This window comes from Hemicordylus capensis, chromosome 13 (assembly GCF_027244095.1).
Source record: "Hemicordylus capensis ecotype Gifberg chromosome 13, rHemCap1.1.pri, whole genome shotgun sequence".
Classification (NCBI taxonomy): domain Eukaryota; kingdom Metazoa; phylum Chordata; class Lepidosauria; order Squamata; family Cordylidae; genus Hemicordylus; species Hemicordylus capensis.
The window spans coordinates 16,137,335-16,155,876 of NC_069669.1; the positions used below are offsets into that span (position 1 = coordinate 16,137,335).

The 18,542-nt window shown below is 50.7% G+C and overlaps 2 protein-coding genes across 9 annotated transcripts in view; one reads left to right on the plus strand and one right to left on the minus strand.

Annotated features, from left to right (window-relative positions):
- IQCE (IQ motif containing E) overlaps positions 1 to 811 on the minus strand; it is a 44,134-nt gene extending 43,323 nt beyond the window's left edge. For 2 of the 5 annotated variants that reach the window (XM_053275742.1, XM_053275744.1), the window contains exon 1: positions 559 to 805. In XM_053275742.1, the coding sequence (XP_053131717.1) occupies positions 559 to 612 (54 nt within the window). In that variant the 5' untranslated portion in view covers positions 613 to 805. Of the gene's footprint in view, positions 1 to 558 lie in introns of all 5 variants that reach the window. The other 3 variants (XM_053275746.1, XM_053275743.1, XM_053275745.1) reach the window with 3 other exon arrangements.
- Positions 734 to 17,880, plus strand: BRAT1 (BRCA1 associated ATM activator 1). Of its 4 annotated transcripts, none has more exons than XM_053275738.1 (14): positions 734 to 887; positions 2,439 to 2,615; positions 3,920 to 4,074; positions 5,854 to 6,001; positions 6,160 to 6,532; positions 7,706 to 7,825; positions 8,580 to 8,671; positions 9,620 to 9,738; positions 10,783 to 10,969; positions 11,602 to 11,675; positions 12,848 to 12,950; positions 13,328 to 13,426; positions 13,691 to 13,872; positions 16,438 to 17,880. In XM_053275738.1, exons 2-14 carry the CDS (start codon positions 2,489 to 2,491, stop codon positions 17,152 to 17,154), a joined length of 2,496 nt encoding a protein of 831 aa, XP_053131713.1. In that variant the 5' UTR covers positions 734 to 887; positions 2,439 to 2,488; the 3' UTR covers positions 17,155 to 17,880. The 4 variants fall into 4 exon arrangements, with proteins under 4 accessions (XP_053131713.1, XP_053131714.1, XP_053131716.1 ...); XM_053275739.1 differs by having other exon boundaries at positions 5,857 to 6,001; XM_053275741.1 differs by lacking the exon at positions 734 to 887 and adding an exon at positions 1,355 to 1,558.
- Positions 17,881 to 18,542: the final 662 nt, after the last annotated feature.

Genomic DNA, 18,542 nt, shown 5'->3' on the forward strand with positions numbered 1-18,542 from the left:
TCAACGTGAACTACAACCCCCATCATCCTCAGCCACAATGGCCCAGCCTGGACCTCAACTTGGACTACAAAACCCATCATCCTCAACCACAGTGGCCTCCGACTGGATGATGGGCACCTGCAGTCTAACAATATCTAGGTACCCAAGTCTGTGAGCACCCTGGGTCTAACCCAGGGGTTTTCAACTTCAACTCCCAGCCACACTGGCCTCTGGCAGGGGATGATGGAAGTTGTAGTCATCGTCCCCTCTCTCCTCCCCGCCCCGCCCATCAGCCGAGGCCCAGAGGGGGCCGCTTGCCCAAGGCCTCCCCCTGGTGAGGCAGGGCTCCATCGCTTCGCCCCCCACAGCCGCAGCAGCTCCCCGGCCACTCTGTGACGTTTCAGGCGGCCGCTAAGAATCGGGGTCTCGCTTTCCCCGGCGACCGAGCAAGCTCCGTCGCCTGCGCTACGGCCCGAGAGGCACTCTGCACATGGCCAGGGACGGCCCTCTCGCAGCCCTCCAGTCCCCAGCCCGCGCTCAAGCCTCGCTCGCCCGTCCTTCCTTCCTTCCTTCACCCACCAGCTCCAGGCCCAGCTTCCGCGCGGCGGCCTCACTGGGGTCCTCCTGAGACATGGCAACACCACCACCATCTCACCCCCCACAGCCTGCTTGGCCTTTGCCGCGCTTCCGGGTTGCGGAGTCCATGGCAACCGGCCACGGCAACCGGGCTTCAAGGACCCGGATGGAGAGGAGGCCCCGCCCAGGCCGAGCACCTCTGCTCCCGGGGTTCGCCAGGCGGCGCCTCAGGGGACGAACGCAACATTGCCCGGAGTTTTTCCCCCCCGCTTGGCCGCCGTCGGAGCGAGTCGCGCATGCTCAGAGCGGTCTTCCTGAGGCCAGCGTTTGCGGTAAGGGAGGAGTCACACCGGCCGTGTGATCTAGTGGTTGGAGCACTGCCTTAGTTGCAGGCAGGCAAGGGTGCAAGTCGGCACGACACGCAGCTCCCTGGGGAGCAGAGTTCCCTCTAACAGGGACTCCCAGACGTTGTTGACTACAGCGCCCAGAATCCCCAGCTGCAATGGCTTTTGCTTGGGGTGGGGATGATGGGAGTTGTAGTCCACAACATCTGGGAATCCCTGTTGGTGGGATCACTGCTGGGGACCTTGGGCCGGCTTCCTATGTTGCTCCATCTTTCAGCACATCTGGCACACTTTTTCTCCAGGGAATTTTTGCACGGGTTTCAGCCTGTCCTGGTGTGGCAAATCGCTCTCCCCATTCGTTTCCCTGCTTCCTTTGCCCCTCAAACAGGGCTGCACAATTTTGGCCCTCCACCTGGCCTATAACTCCCATCGCCTCCAACCACAGTGGCCAATAGTCAGTGATGATGGGAGTTGTAGTGTCCAACAACAACTGGAGGACCGAAGTTGTGCAGCCCTGCCTTAAATAATGAAATCAGGGAAAGGGAACCCTATGCTCAGTAAGGGCAAGAAGACCGAGCTTCAGTTGCCCCTACTGAGCATGCGCACTGCTCCAGCTGCACTGAGCATGCTCATTACTACTCGATAGGGAAACTGGACAGGTAAGGTTTTTACTTTCGTGCCAGTGATGAAAGGCTGATCCCCCTTCACTTTGAGAAGGATGCATTTTGACTCAGGTAGTAAATCCTGCTTCGCAGCTTCCTTCTGAGTGAAACATGCAGAATTGCATACTTCTGATCGTCTTACAATGTGGTTGTATATATACATGCTTCCTCACTTCTGACTTCCACTGTGATCAGTCGGGCTTACTCCCCAAATCAAGAAGCCATCTTTGCACACTTTGTGGGGTGGGGGGAATGGAAGCTTGCAATTCCTAAATGTGTTGGGGGGGGTGGATTCCAAAAATGGTTTTCAGAGCCCTGAAAACTTACTTGTTTGGCCTGGCCTTCCAAGGGTTTTCAATTGTTTGGGGGTATTTTAATTGGTTTTAATTTGTTTTGAATTGTTTTAAAGTTGTTTTTATATTGTTTTAAGTAGTGTGTTTTAGATGGTGTTTGTTTTATATCTTTTTAAATGTGCACTGCCCAGAGCCTTTGGATGGGGAGGTCTATAAAGGTAATTAATAAAACATAATTAATAAAACACAGGAGTAAAGGTAAAGTGTGCTGTCAAGTCGATTTTGACTCCTGGCACCCACAGAGCCCTGTGGTTTCCTTTTGGTAGAATACAGGAGGGGTTGACCATTGCCTCCTCCCACGCAGTATGAGATGTTGCCTTTCGGCATCTTCCTATATCACTGCTGCCTGATATAGTACCAGCAGGGATTCGAACCAGCAACCTTCTGCTTGTTAGTTAAGCATTTCCCCACTGCACCACTTAAGGTGTACTGACTTCTAAGTAAGCATGCATAATCTCAGGCTGCTAGATTTGCTGCAAAGTTGCATGTTCTTGTTGAAGAAACGAGCTCTCCCCATGTTTCAGCTTCGAGCTTGTGGTTTACATCTTTTCATGAGAAGAAAGCCAGATTCACCATGGACAGAAAGTGTTCTCAACTCCTGCCTTCAGTGTGTACGATTCTAGCAGATCCCAGGCACTTGATTTCAGATGATACCTGCTTGGAAAAGTTACTAGATTGGCTTAAGACTTTGACGAGTGCTGGTAAGTTCACATTTTGCCATTGTATGTTGCAAGGCTCGTGGCAAGCCTTTTATGCTGCCTTGCAAAACGCTGAATTTCAGGGTCTGCTCAGAATCTGGGCAAAGCAATCAACAATGCAGGCTGCTGCGGAAGTGTGCCCATTAATCCTGGAGTTTCCAAAGACATCTAACAGATATAAAGCCTCACTAGTTAAAGAATCAACAAATCACAGTTCAGCTGGAGGAAAAGACTAGTAGGAGCTGTGGGTGTATCCCCACTATCACTCTTCTTCCCGCATTCCGTGGAACTCTTTCTCCAGCTGTGCTAGATGTGTCATGTGGTCCAGACTTCAGCGGGGTTCTTAGGTTCTTGAGGAAATCTGCAGTTCACTATCAACTTGGACCCTTGCATTATGGTGCTGAATGATTTCAACAGTTACTCAACCGACAAGATCTAAAAAGATTCATATGCAATACTATATTTTCCTCTCACAAAGAGGGACCCATGTTCTCTGAAACACTTCAGTCTTTTCTCTCTCTCCCTCTCTCTCTCTCTCTCTCTCTCTCTCTCTCTCTTTTTGCCATCCTTTAGATCAGGGATGAGCAAACTTGGTCCTCCAGCTGCTGTTGATTTACAATTCCCATCATCCCCAGCCACAATGTGGCTGGGGATCATGGGAGTTGTAGTTCAACAGCAGCTGGAGGGCCATGTTTGCCCACCCTTGCCTTAGATCAGAGGTTCTCATCTGGGGTCCCCAGATGCTGTTGGGCTACTACAGCTCCCATCAGCCCCAGCCACAATGGCAGAAGGCCCTTGGGTGTTGTAGTTCAACAACATCCGGGGAACCAACTTTGAGAACCTCTGCCTTTAATACAGATATTTGATTAGCTTCTCCATTCCTGCTACTTCCCTGATCTAGCAAACCAGTATTTTAACGCTAGAGATTCCTGGCAACATCACTTGTTTCTTGCTCTAGTCAAAAGACTCCAATTCAGCTTGTGATGTTCAGATTTTGTTCTCTCTTTCTTTTTTTGTTGTTGTCCCAGCACAACAAACAGGAGGGTCAAGGATCCAAACATCAGTAGGTATCAAGTATCTTTTTTTCAAAACACAGTAATCTCTGGACCCCTCCACCATATGTGAAGAGATGCTGGGTTGGAAAATGAACATCTCCAGTGGTTATTACAATATTCCTTAGAGCTTCGGCTAAGTCCAACAGGAGTAAGATATCAAGTATATAAAATCTCATAATAGTTCTCAGTGTTTGAACAGGGGGAACCCGGCACCTCATGTCAATGTCCTGATGGCTTCCTCTTCCTCCACAGGATCTGGCCTGCTGCTGTTAGAAGAAAATCCATGTTTGACAGAGTTCATCCTTGCAGTTCTCGGACAGCAAGAGCCAAGTCCTAGCATCCTTTCCTTTGTCCTGAGGCTCACGGGGATCTTTGCTGCCTCCGAAAGCTGTTTCCAACACCTCCAGGTGAGCTAGGATTCTAGAGGGTACAAGCACTTGTATTCCTGCTTGCCTGGAGAAAGTCTGATTGATTGATTGATTGATTGATTGATTGATTGATTGCTGTTCTATACCGCCTAGTATAGAAATCTCTAGGCGGTGTACAAATTGAAAACATAATATAAAAACATTTAAAATTCATAAAAACAGATAAAAATCACAGTAGATAAAAACACACATATAAATTTATAATTTAAATTTCAGTTAAAAGCCTGGGAAAACAGGTACGTCTCCAGGGTCCTCCTAAAAGCAAACAGAGAAGGAGATGCTCTTATTTCAGCAGGGACCGAGTTCCAAAGCCCCAGGGCAGCCACAGAGAAGGCCCAGTCCTGAATTGCCACCAAATGAGTTGGCAGCAACCATAATGGGACCTCTCCAGATGATCTTAATAGGCGACAGGGTTCAAGACGGAGAATCTTTTTAGATGATTGCTAGATTCAGCTATGTTTGTGTGTACTCTGGAAGTCTCATCACAGAAGCACAGACCTGGATAATTGATGAGCTGAGAATTTCAGCTTCTGTGCAAAAAGTAAGGATCCTGGCCCTTCACATCCCAGACCAGTGTTCCCTCGTAACGGGGATTCCAAAATGTTATTGACTACAACTCCCAGAATCCCTAAGCAAAAGCCATTGCAGTTGGGGATTCTGGGAGTTGTAGTCAACAACATCTGGGAATCCCTATTAGAAGGAACACTGTCGCCGACTGGAGCTGGGGGCTGAGCAAAATTTCCAGTGGGCCAGGAGTGGGGGTGGTCTTTGCCTCTCTATAGAGTCAGGTTCCAGTGTAACAATGATTTGTGTTTACAGGCAGAAACTTGAGTACTCCCCGCCCTCCATGCCCTTCACATGCAGGGAGATTTAAGGTTCTGCTTTGTTAGAAACTGCCGTATCCTCATAGGAACATAGGAAGCTGCCTTACAGACACTTGGTCCATCTAACCGGAGAGGAGAGCTGGTCTGGTGGTAGCCAGCATGACTTGTCCCCTTAGCGAAGCAGGGTCTGCCCTGGTTGCATATGGATGGGAGACTAGAAGGGTGAGCGCTGAAAGAGATTCCCCTTGGGGGATGGAGCCACTCTGGGAAGAGCAGAAGGTTTCAAGTTCCCTCCCTGGCTTCTCCAGAATAGAACTGAGAGAGATTCCTGCCTGCAACCTTGGAGAAGCCGCTGCCAGTCTGTGAGCTAGATAGACCAATGTTCTGACTCAGTATATGGCAGCTTCCTATGTTCCTATGTAACTCAGTATTGTCCACCCAGACTGGCAGCGGCTTCTCCAAGATTACAGGCAGGAGCCTCTCCCAGCCCTATCTTGGAGATGCCAAGGAGGAAACTTTGGAACCTTCTGCCTGAAAGCATGCAGATGTTCTTCCCAGAACGGCCCCATCCCCTGAGGGGTATATCTTACAGTGCTCAGACCTGTGGTCTCCCATTCAAATGCAAACCAGGGCAGATCCTGCTTAGCAAAAGAGGGCAATCCATGCTCGCTACCACAAGACCAGCTCCTCTCTTCCCATTTCATCTGAACTATGGAATCGGTACAGACCACAACAAGTTAATGTCAGGCTATCAAGCCAGGATCAGATTCTGGTTTGATACCTGGTCTCCTTCACCAGCGGTGCGTTGAACAAGCCGCAGTTCCGAGTTGAGAAGAAACCTGGCAACTGTGGTTTGTAGCAAACCGTGCGAAGAAGCTTTCAGTTTCCTGTCTTTGCGCGCGAAGGGAACACTGTCTTCCGTTCTTGATGGCAGCAGGGGGAAGTGGTGCGTGGCACCTTCGGAGAAGCAGGGCCGACCCGCAGTGCACTGTGGGAAGACGCGTCTATACGGAGCGGATGGGTTCAGGGCATTCGGAGTATGCTTCAGCACCAGCGGGCCTTCCAGTTCTTGTGCAACTCTGGTGAGTACCTCTGGGAGGGCGTTTGTCACCAATATTCCTACGTCACACCTAGGTCTTCTGTGTATTCAGTAAGTAAGTGTGGCCGGCACTGGGTCTTCTCAAACAAAAAGGGGGTCAAAAATGGACACCATCCTTGTCTTTCCCCCCCACTTAACCAGGAGCTCTAGACACAATCTTCACTCTTCAAGGAGACAGCAGCTTATTCGTTGCTTCGGGAGCCAATCAGCTGCTTGCGCACATGCTGATCTTCTCCATGCAGTCTGGATCAACCGGTCCTCCCAGTACAAAGGACTGCAATTGGCCAGCCTGTGCTCGAAGGATTATAGCCCACGTTGAGGCGTCTCTTGAATCCCGCTCCAGTTCCCAGGTCAAGCATGCCTTACAGACGCTGACGACATTGTTTGAGCACAGCCAGAAGGAGTGGACAGAAGTGCTTTGGTCACGGATCGCAGAAACGGTTGAATCTCTTCTGAGGGAGGAGGCGGTCCAGGCCGGACACTACTTGGTGGATCTGTTCCTTAGCATGGCAAGGTGGGCGTCTCTCTGATCACCAACAGTAGCCATCCGATAGGCCGGAATTAGTGGATTTAGTACATGAGTCAACTGGGATGGTTTTTACTCTGTGGGGGTACAAATGCTCGCTGTGATTTGTTTGTTTCATATACTGCCTATCCAAACACAGCTCAGGGCGGTTCACAATAAAACAAAGCCATGTAAAGTATCAACCTAAAACTCATTTAAAAACCTTTAAAACAATCTCTCTCTCTCTCTCTCTCTCTCTCTCTCTCTCTTTTTCTCTAAGGTGTACCCGTGGCTAATCCCATGTGTGGCAGCTCTCACGAGAGTTCGTGAGCAGCTGCCAGATAGTGACGGGTACGGGCGGGGGGAAGAAAATGGCGGTGGCAGCTGGCCAGCTGGTGGTGAACAATGGTGGTTGGTTGGTGCTGCTGCTAGGCAGAGAAGAAAGCGGTGGAAGATGGGGGGTGGGCGGAAGAAGAAGGAAAAAGGTGCTGGTGGGTGGGCAAAACTGGTGGGCGCCAGGCAGGTGGCAGAGAGGGCGGCACACTCCCTCTCTGGCCCGCCTGCTGGACAAAAGGAAGGATGGCCTGGTGGCAGCAGCACTGGGGGTAGGAGCACCGGGGTGGAGGAGTGGGAGCAGCCGGGAGGGGGATGCGGCAGTGCTGGGGGCGGGGAGAATGGGGGAGAACTAGAGGTGCAGATGCTCTGTGCCCAGCTCAGCTAGTTTTAAATATTTTAAAATTTCCCTTTTTCATTTGGGCAGGGATTCCCAACTTTCGGTCCCCAGAGGTTGTTGGGCCACAACTCCCATCATCCCCGGCTGTTGTGGCCGGGGATGATGGGAATTGTAGTCGTTGGGCCCGTGTGGCTGGGGATGAGGGGGAGTTGCAGGACACTTTTGGAGGAGATTCCTGCCAGGGTTCGTTTCCATTCCTCTGACAACCTCAGTAAAAAAAATTATCGTGATTTTTGTGTTTTTTAAAAAGCTTTTAGAAGATGGCTGCAAATTGGACCGCAGCATTTCTGACAGTCAGGACAATAAAAGCGTGAGAACCTGCCCAAAGTCTGGGAATGCTGCCAGCTGCTTCCCATCGCTTGGGGTGAAGCCCTTGTCAAAGATCACAGCAAGCCTTCGTCGCCCGAGATGGTACTTTTAACCTCCGCCCTTCTCTCTCTCCCTTGCAGATCTCCTGCATTTAGCTGTCCCGACTGCAGTCTTTGGAAACTCGTAATGCTTGCTCTGAAGAGCTTCAGCCTGGCTCAAGCTGCTCCTCTGGCGCTGGGAGTCCTGAAACTTGAGGCCTGGTAAGCATGGATGCCCCTCAGCATTAGACTCAAATGACTAGTGAACCCCAAGAAGCAAGGCTGCCAGTTGATTAACGCAGCCGGGCTGGTGCTTTGCTGGATACGCGGCTCTTTCTGACAGTGAGCTGGTTTTGTGCTAGCAAGCGTGAATTGTCCCCTTTTCTAAGCAGGGTCCAGGATGGTTTGCATTCAGGTGGGTGACCATATTCCCCACTGTCAGACTTTAATTGTCGCCTCCTTGGGACAGGGACCTAAATTTGCAAAGCAGGTTTAGGCTAGACATTAAAGATTCAGCCGGGAAATGACGTGAATAGCAAGCCAGAGGTTGCCGGTTCGAATCCCCGCTGGTATGTTTCCCAGATAATGGGGAAACACCTCTGTCGGGCAGCAGCGATATAGGAAGATGCTGAAAGGCATCATCTCATACTGTGAGGGAGATGGCCGTGGTCAACCCCTCCTGCATTCTACCAAAGACAACCATAGGGCTCTGTGGTCGCCAGGAGTCGACACCAACTTGACGGCAACTTAACTTTAAGAGCTGTTCAGTAGCAGAACAGCCTGCCTTGTGCAGTGGTGGGCTCTCTTTCACTAGAGGCTTTCCAAACGAGACTCGATGGCCACCTAGCTGAGATGTCGAGCTGGATTAGAAAACCTCCGAGGGTCCCTCCCAACTCTAACGTTCTGTTATTTGGACCGGAAACGTTCTGTTGTTGAGACTGCAAGCGAACTCCTCTCACTCGTTCTTCTTTTGAAGCCCACCAGGAATTAAACAGCAAGCTCTGAACATTCTGCTGCAGCCAATGAGCTGCATCTCTGGAGCGGCTTCTGACTCCATGGAATTCTCAGGTACGACACTCCAGCCAATGGGGGGCATCTTTCTCCTGCCCCGGCCAATGGGCTGCATCTCTAGAGCTGCCCCCAACGCCTTAGAATTCTCAGGTTTATTTATGTATTATTTATTTATTAAACCATGTTTATACCGCCCAAAACCTACGTCTCTGGGCGGTTTACAACAAAACAAAAACAAAATAAAACATGCGTTAAGACAAAAATGGGGTGGGGGTGGGGAACACACACATAACAACAATTTAAAAAAATATTTTAAAACAGCATTAAAACCAATTAAAACAACATTAATTAAAAGCCTGGGTGAAGAGGTGTGTATTTAAAGACTTTTAAAAAGCTGTCAGAGATGGTTCAAGGCTGAGTTCCGACGTGGCCTCCAAGCTCAGTGCCCGGGGCCAGTTAGGAAGCTTTCTCAGCTTCCTAAAATGTTTGGGTTTTAATCTCAGGTTTATTTTTAAATTCTTAAATTGTTTTTAAGTTTTTGTCTATGTTTTTAACTGGTTTTATGCTATTGTTAACCGCCCAGGGACGAAAGCTTGGGGCAGTGTACAAATTAGATAGATTGTGTGTTGGATGGGTGGGGGGCAGAATAAGGTGCAAAGGTCCCAAATGCGACACCCACTTTGTGTGGGTCCAATCGGCATACAGCAAAGACACTAGCAGGAACGTCCCCGGTGCGTTCCTCCTCCTCCTAGAGCAGGCCTGTTCAACTTAGGCCCCCCAGCTGTTTTTGGACTACAACTCCCATAAGCCCCAGCCATAGGGGCCAATAGCCAGGGGTTATGGGAGTTGTAGGCCAACATCTGCAGGAGGGCCGAAGTTGAGCAGGCCTGTCCTACAGAGACTGGATTAAAGTCCTTTCATTTTTCCCCTTCACATCCTCTTCTTACCAGCCTTCGAAGAGAAGTGTGGTGTTCTGTAGATGCCCCTTTATTTCCCTGCCTCCAGGTTTGCTGGATGGACCGCCCTCCAACACTGCCTCTCTGGAGCCTCTGCTGTCCTCCAGGTCTTCGTGCATCAGCCTCTTGTGCCAGACTTTGGCTCGTCTCGAGGAGACCCAGCGCTTGGTGAGATCTACAGGAGAGCCCCGGCATCCTTCCATGGGAAGAATCTACTACTACAACAAATATTTCTATACCACTTTTCAACCAAAGTTCTCAAAGCGGTTTGCATAGAAAAATAAAGTAATACATAAATATATGTCCTCAAAGGGCTCACAGTCTAAAAAGAAACATAAGGCAGACACCAGCAGCAGCCACTGGAAGGTGCTGTGCCAGGGCTGGATAAGGCCAGTTGCTCTCCCTCTGCTAAATAGAAGAGAATCATCATTTTCAAAGGTGTCTCTTTGTTCAGTTAGTAATTCGTATCTTTTAGTAAGTAGAGCATTTCTCTCTGCAGACAAATGCTGTAACCGTGGAGAGGCCGGGTGGAGAAGCTTGCGGGTGTGTTCTCAGGGATGCCGCCAGGGAGGGGACTTGGAACCTTCTACTCTTCCCAGAGCAGCTCCGTCCCCTGAGGGGAAGATCTTACTGTGCTCACATGTGATCTCCCATTCAAATGCACCAGGGCGGACCCTGCTTAGCTAAGGGGACCAGTCATGCTTGCTACCGCAAGACCAGCTCTCTTCCCTGGCAGTATCTCCAAGATAGGGCTAAGAGAGACTCCTGCCTGCAACTTTGGAGAAGCCGCTGCCAGTCTGTGTAGACAATACTGAGCTAGATGGAACATAGGAAGCTGCCATATACAGAGTTGGACCACTGGTCCATCTAGCTCTGGATTGTATACACAGGAGCCAGCGTGGTAGAGTGGTTAGAGTGCTGGACTAGGACCGGGGAGACCCGAGTTCAAATCCCCATTCAGCCATGAGACTAGCTGGGCGACTCTGGGCCAGTCACTTCTCTCTCAGCCTAACCTACTTCACAGGGTTGTTGTGAGGAGAAACTCAAGTATGTAGTACACCGCTCTGGGCTCCTTGGAGGAAGAGCGGGATATAAAATGTAGCAGTAATAATAATAATAATAATAATTAACATAGAGAATACACACCAGCCCATACAACAGGCACCTAGTTCCATTTCTGGAAACACACAGGTATGCTTTTCCCTCCACCAGGCCTGCTTGTCGGTGGGATTTCCACATAAGCCTTTGCTCCATTCTGTGGTGACGGTGCTACAGTTTTGTGTCGGCCTCGCCGTTCCGGTCTCCTCCCTAGGATCTAAAATTTCCAGAATCCTCATTGGCTGCTTCAGAGTTCAGCGAGCAGCTCTCAGTCTCCTTGGTGCCCTCTCTCAGTGGGCAAGTAAGTAGCTATTCCCTCATTTTACCATATTCTGTGAAGATGTTCAGAATTCTTGCAATGGTATAGGCGGGGTTCCCAACCTGTGATAGGCCAGATGTTGATGAACTACAACTCCCATCACCCCCAGCTACAGTTTATTGTGGCTGGGGATGATGGGAGTTGTAGTTCAGCAACATCTGGACTACCACAGGTTGGGAACCCCTGGTAGGATACCCTGCTCAGATAAGCACTCCGATTCCCTTGATCTCCCATCGTTATCTCAGACTCCTTTCATACAATCAATTTGTTGTATCATAAGCATGCATACCTGTTGCATGGGATTCAGATGTATTCCCACTTCTGTCTGGAGGAGATCACATTTTCCCAGCAATCAAACCGCAGTATACCGTGTATGGGAAAATGCAATTCTTTCATCAACTAGCAGGGACATTGCAATTCACCCAGCTCAGAATCTGGGTTTTCCAGCTGCAAAATTGGACTTGCAATTGATCGACAGATTCAAGGTCTCCTGAAAGAGACCTTCTTTCTTTTCATTAATTGACCGGGAAAGTTGTATTCATAACTGTATCACCAGTCCAGGGGTTTTGTTTATTTTCGGTATCATTCCCAGTTGTTCTCCTTGGTATATTTAGGTTGTGATGCAGACACCGAACAAGTCTATGACATTCTTCTTTTTTACTTGAAGAGTCCAGATACCAGTTCTACTGTAAGTATGGATATTGAACATCTAGCCATAAAGTTAAGAATAAAGCCATATTCCAGGGCCAGCTTTCTGTGCCCTTAGTTGAGCACTGTAATTAGGCACTCTTAAAGGTAAAGTGTTCCGTCAAGTCGATTTCGACTCCTGGCACCCACAGAGCCCTGTGGTTTTCTTTTGGTAGAATACAGGAGGGGTTGACCATTGCCTCCTCCCATGCAATATGAGATGATGCCTTTTCAGCAACTTCCTAGATTGCTGCTGCCCGATATAACATACCAGCGGGGATTCTGTCTGCTTAGGACACTTCAAAACTCATCATAAGAGTGAAGCCAGCCATGTTGATTTTCCCAGACCCTCATGAGCTGTACAGATTGCCAGAGACCCACTGCTGGCTTTTGCACTCCTCCCAATTGGAGTACACCTATTGGAGGCACTGAAATTGTATCTGGATTTGTCACAAACTGGCCCTGTTCAAACATTACGTTGAACCTGTGCTCAGATGTCTGTACACTTGCACATGTTTGTGTGTGGATGGCTCTTACCTGCATTCCTTTGAAAAGAGCAGGCAGGATACAGAGAGGACGTGTCCAGCCGTGCCTGTGTTCAACATGACGTGTGGACGGCTGAACCTGTTTACAGGTCTGTATCTGTATGTACTGTACACAGGTTGTTCAAGCGCTGAACAGAACATGTGAATAGGTTCATGCCCCCTGTATCCATGGCATAGTCCTTACACACATTTTTAAAATTTTGCCTTCAGTTCTGAAGACCACTCAGGGTAACTTACGATAAAGTAAAGTAAAAGTTGTGCCGTCGAGCCGGTGTCGACTCCTGGCACCTATGGAGCCATGCGGTTTTCTTTGGTAGACTACAGGAGGGGTTCGCCATGGCCATCTCCTACCAGCGGGGATTCGAACCAGCAACCTCTTGCTTCCTAGGCGAGTTACTTCCCCGCTTGGCCATTAGGTGGCTAGCTTACGATAAGCAAACACAAATCAATCCGCCGAGTTGTTGAAATCATTTGACCATCACGAGGGACGTGCAAGCAAAAGGGATGGCTTTTCTTTGTCATGAAAGGTATCTCAACCCAAAGTGTCTGAACTGCAGATGCGCTGGAGAGAGTAAAAACATCCTGATAAGCCAGAGCGGAACCCGAGTCTCAACTCCTTGCCTTTCAGGTTCTGAAGGCGGCTTTCCAGGCGACACTAAAGTGGGTTCTGCGCTTCTCTGGAACGTCTGGCCCTGCCGAGGGCTTCCAACACCACAAACAATTTCTGAGAGGTAAGGAAACGCGGGTATAGGTCGACTGTGGGGTAGTACACCTAGCAACAGCTTTGCTCAGCTTTCTGTAGGGATGCCCTGTGATCTCTCCTCCAAACACTGTCTGGAAATGGGGTGGGTTCTCACGCTTAAGTCCCCAGCTGTTGACTACAACTCCCATCACCCCCCAGCCACAGCGGCCTTTGGCTCTCAAGCTCGGGTCTTCCGATGTTGCGGGACTACACCTCCCAGCATCCAAAGGGCCATCGTGGCTGGGGATAATGGGAGTTGTGGTCCAGCAGTATCGGAAGACCTGAGCGTCCCTGGCCGAAGGCTTTGCCTCCTGCCCCAGCGCCCTGAGTCACGGTTTGCCCAGCTCGGCCTCTCCTCTTTTGCAGACGTCTTGCCCATCCTGCAGAAACGCCTGTGCAGCCCCAGGTGGGAAGTGCGGGATTCCGCCTTGGAGTTTCTCACTCTGGCGATTAAGCACCTGAAAGGTAAGTGCCAAGATGAGAACACTTTCAGACCGGGGAGCAGAGGCTCATCGTGGAAGAGAGGGCTGTCCACACTTCCCAACTTCCCATGCTTAGAGCCCACGGGGGGCGTCCTGGGTAGAACTCGAACTGAGGGAGACCCAAGTTCATCTCTCCATGGGGCCTTGAAGCCTGTTGGGTGAGCTTGGAGCTTGGAGATGCTGCCAGGGAGGGAACTTGGAGCCTTCTGCCTACAGAGGGGTTTGCACTGCTGTTTTCTCCCCACAGAGCAGGAGTGGTTCTGGCAGGCTCTCCTCTCCTCGGAAGTGCCGGCCCTGGCCGAGGGCCTGCTGGAGGACCCAGAGAGCTACGTGCGGGCCAGTGCCGTGAAAGCCTTGGGCCAGTTCTCTTTAGCTGTCAGCACGGGCTCAAAGGCAGCCACCTTGGACAGTAACGGGAGCAACCCAGAGGTACGCAACTTGCATGGGAGAACCGTGCCTTAGCAACATAGGAAGCTGCTATATACTGAGTCAGACCATTGGTCCATCTCGCTCAGTATTGTCTTCACAGACTGGCAGCGGCTTCTCCAAGGTTGCAGGCAGGAGTCTCTCTCAGCCCTATCTTGGAGATGCTGCCAGGGAGGGAACTTGGAACCTAGATGCTCTTCCCAGAGTGGCTCCATCACCTGAGGGGAATATCTTACAGTGCTCACACTTCTAGTCTCCCTTTCGCAGCCTGCTTAGCTTAAGGGGACACGTCATGCTTGCTACCACAAGACCAGCTCTCTTCCCATGCCTTCTGTAGGCATTTACTGGCTGCACCAGGCAGCGGAGCAGAATAGGCCTCCATTTTAGAGCTAGATTCATTGTGACCTGCCAGGTGGAGCCTCCATGTTCAGAGGTAGTCTATCCCCAAACACCAGATGCTGGGGACAAAACAGCCCAGTGGAAGGTTGTTACTTTCACGCCCTGCCTGTAGGCTTCTCTAGGCATCCAGTTTGTGGCTGCTGGAAGCAGAACGCAGGACAAGATGGACCCTTGGCCTGATCCAGCCGGGTGGTTCTTAGAACAGGCTGTGCCAGAAATCTTTCAGGCAGCCGGTTAAAGAATAGATGAAGGTACTTTGTAAACACTGCAGAAAAAATGGAAAAGGCCACCTGGAGAGAGTTATTCCCCTTTCTTTCTCACGAAGCAGAGAATGCACCTTTCGGTTCTAGAGGTTTCCAAGCAGGCTGGGCTACCCTCTGTCTGGGATGTTGCAGCAGTTTCCTGAACTGAGCAGGCAGTTGGAGTCGAAGGCCGCCTGGGTCCCCTCCCACTCACCAATTCCATGACTCAAAACATCCTCAGGAAACAAAGGGAGGGTGCTTCTTCCTTCAGAACCCCTGCTAACTGAGCAAAGAGACACCTTTTAAAAGTGGCGATTCCCTTCTCTTTAGCAGGGGGGGAGCAGCTGACCCTATCCAACCCCAGCACAGCACCCCTCCAGTGGCTGTAGCTGGTATCATCTGTCTTAGGTTTCTTTTTAGATTGCGAGCCCTTTGGGGACAGGGAACCATCTTATTGATGTATTATTTATTTTTCTATGTAAAATAGAAAACTTGGGTTGAGAACTTGGGAACTTGGGTTGAAGAGCGGCATATAAATATCACTGGTGGTAGTAGTAGTAAGTAAGCCACCTAATGGCGCAGTGGGGAAATGACATGACTAGCAAACCAGAGGTTGCTGGTTCGAATCCCCGCTGGTATGTTTCCTACACTATGGGAAATACCTCTATCAGGCAGCAGCGATATAGGAAGATGCTGAAAAGGCATCATCTCATACTGTGAGGGAGGAGGCAATGGTCAACCCCTCCTGTATTCTACCAAAGACAACCACAGGGCTCTGTGGGCGCCAGGAGTCGAAATCGACTTGACAGCACACTTTACCTGTAGTAGTAGAAGCAGCAGTAGTAATAGTAGAAGAAGAAGAAGTTCCTCTTCCTCCTCTTCCACCTGTTGGCAAATGTATCACTAGATTACACAGGCCCAAACCCACACATAGGAACATAGGAAGTTGCCATATACTGAGTCAGACCATTGGTCTATCTAGCTCAGTACTGTCTTCACCGACTGGCAGCGGCTTCTCCAAGGTCACAGGCAGGAATCTCTCTCAGCCCTCTCTTGGAGATGCTGCCAGGGAGGGAACTTGAAACTTAGATGCTCTTCCCAGAGCGGCTCCATCCCCTGAGGGGAAAATCTTCCAGTGCTCACACTTCTAGTCTCCCCTTCATATGCAACCAGGGTGGACCTTGCTTAGCTAAAGAGACAAGTCAAGTTTGCTACCACAAGACCAGCTCTCACAATTAAGAGACTGTGCTTCCTTCCTTTAATTGGGTGAGGGCCTTCAGGATCACACATTAAGCCCTGGGGGAAGGGGAACAGGTAGCTCTTGATCAGAGCAGGGCCACCCAACTCTCACCGGCCAGCTGTTTGTGGACTCTAGTTCTCATCATCCCCACAGTGGCCAGTCGCCAGGGATTATGGGAGATGGAGGCCAACAACTGCAGGAGGGCCAAACTTGTGCAGCCCTGGGTGAGGGAGGAAGCAGGTGGCGTATGGAGCAAGCGCAGAGTTTTAAAATCCTGCTCTCTCTTAGGAGAGGAGAGCTGGTCTTGTGGTGGCAAGCATGACCTGTCCCCTTAGCTAAGCAGGGTCCACCCTGGTTGTATATGGATGGGAGACTAGAAGTGTGGGCACTGAAAGATGTTCCCCTCAGGGGATGGAGCCGCTCTGGGAAGAGCAGAAAGTTCCAAGTTTCCTCCTTGGCTTCGGCTGAGAGAGACTCCTGCCTGCCACCTTGGAGAAGCCGCTGCCAGTCTGTGAAGACAATACTGAGCTAGATAGACCAAGGGTCTGACTCAGTATATGGCAGCTTCCTATTTTCCTAAAGACACTTGGTGGGCGGGAGAATATAAGAAAGGCCCTGCTGGATCAGGGCCAGGTCCTATCTAGTCCAGCATCCTGTTCCTCAACGCTTCCTGTGTTCTCGTTCAAGGCTGGCATCGCAGCTCGCCTGCTGGACATCTTGTCTCTGGACTCGGAAGGCTTCCCCCGCCGAGCCGCGATGGGCGTCTTCATTGACTGGCTCCGGGAAGGCCACCCGGATGTCATGGCCGGCCCCGAAGCGTTTGTCTCCCGAGTGCTCCAAGCTGTGAGCGGAGACTTGGATTGGGAAGTCAAGGTCAGCAGCCTGGAACTGGCCGAGGTTCTCCTCGCCCAGACGTCTGCCCGGGCGGGGCCCGAGGAGCATCCTTCGGCTGCCGACACATCCCCTGCCGGCCAGCCTGGCCGCCTCCCCGAACTGCTGCAGCTGCTTTGCCGAGGGGGACTCTTTGGCTTCCTCGTGGCCGCCCTGGGCGACTGCGACAGGCCCGTGGCCCTGAGAGCCTGCGGGATCCTGAGAGCCGTGAAAGCCAAGGTTTGTCGCAGCAGCTGCCTGGAGGAGGAGCAGAGGTCGGATCCGGGGGGCGCGGCGCGGCCGGAGGAGACCCCGCAGGGGGCCGCTTCCCTCCTTCCTCTTGGGGATGGTGCTGAAACTGGGCCCCGGGATCCAAAGGAGGTGCTGCTGCTCCTGGCAGGGACAGACCTCGCGGAGCTCCAGCGATCTCTGGACCGAAGCAGTGACCACCTGGAGAAGAGCCTCCAGTCCCTCTTGCAGGATATCCTGTCTGCTGCGGGGGGCGCCGAGGAGAATGAAGCAGACTGCTACTGAGCATGCTCTGGCTGGAGGAGGGAGCCCCACTTCCGAATGCTGCCCTGGCTTGAGGGGGCCATGCCCACAAAAACGCCCCCCCCCAGGCCAGACTGCAAATTTTCTTGCACAGAATGCCCAACCCCTACAGGGCCCAACTCTGCCCCCGTGTGTTTTTGTGGGGCTTGTTCCCAGGTCATTTCAGTGTGCAGAGGACTGCAGCCTGCTTCGAAGTGAGCCCCCTCTATCACAGTGGGGCGTACTTACAAGTCAATGTACTCAGGATTGTACTGCTGGGATGTGAACTGTGCCGCTGCTGTGTTACTGCAGAGCTTCTCCAACGTGGCTCGCCAGAAGTTGCGGGACTACAACTCCCATCAGCCCCGTCTGAGACTTGGGTCTCCAGAAGTTGTGGGACTACAACTCCCATCAGCCCCCGCCACAGTGGTCCAAATGCCGGGACATTCATGACACTAAACTGCGCTAAACTGTCAAGGTGATCAACCGCAATAAATGTGAAAGGGGGAAATGTAACTCTCTCAACCAATCTGTTTGCTACCCGGTTGCGGCTAGGGATGATGGGAGTTGTAGTCTGACAACATCTGGAGAGCCACAGCTGAAAAACTTGTCTTAGTCACCAATCCAAGGTGACGCTTCTCTTTTTAAATACAAACAGATTGAACTTGCAAAATGATTGTATAGGATCATATTTTGCTCTGTATAGCTGCATTATAAATCTGCTAAGAAGTTACATTACTAGCAGCTGCCTGCTGGAAGAACGATCATATGCCACAGGTGATAAGGCTGTTCACACGGCAATTAATGGGGTATGATCAGCATCCTACCCAGCTTCGGGATGCTTGATCAGGTGCTACTACTACTATTATGAATACTTATATATCGCTCTTCATCAAAGTCCACAAAGCGGTTTACAAAGAAAAACACATAAATAAAATAAAATGGTCTCCTGTCCCCAAAGGGCTCACAATCTAAAAGAAACACAAGGTAGATACCAGCCACAGCCATTGGAGGGATGCTGTGCTGGGGCTGGAGAGGGCCGATTGCTCTCCCCCTGCTAAGTATAAGAGGATCACCACTTTAAAAGGTGGTAGCAAAAACCGAGATAGGAAGAGGGGGAAGTGATCATCTGTGAGATGGGACCTAGCTGGGACAGGCAGTTTTTCCTCCTTCCTCATTAAAGTACCTGGTAGGATGCTGCCTAATGGCTCAGTGGGAAAATGACTCACCTAGCAAGCCAGAGGTTGCCAGTTCGAATCTCTGCTGGTGTATTTCCCAGAAGATGGGAAACACTTCTATCAGGCAGCAGCAATATAGGAAGATACCGAAAGGCATCATCTCACACTGCGCGGGAGGAGGCAATGGCAAACCCCTCCTGTATTCTACCAAAG

What these genes read in the sequence shown, in the direction of transcription:
- BRAT1 (XM_053275740.1), top strand. An exon ending in GCTGTTTCCAACACCTCCAG is followed by an intron (nt 4,075 to 5,853) that starts GTGAGCTAGGAT and finishes TCTTGATGGCAG; the next exon opens with CAGGGGGAAGTGGTGCGTGG. An exon ending in CCAGTTCTTGTGCAACTCTG is followed by an intron (nt 6,002 to 6,159) that starts GTGAGTACCTCT and finishes CCACTTAACCAG; the next exon opens with GAGCTCTAGACACAATCTTC.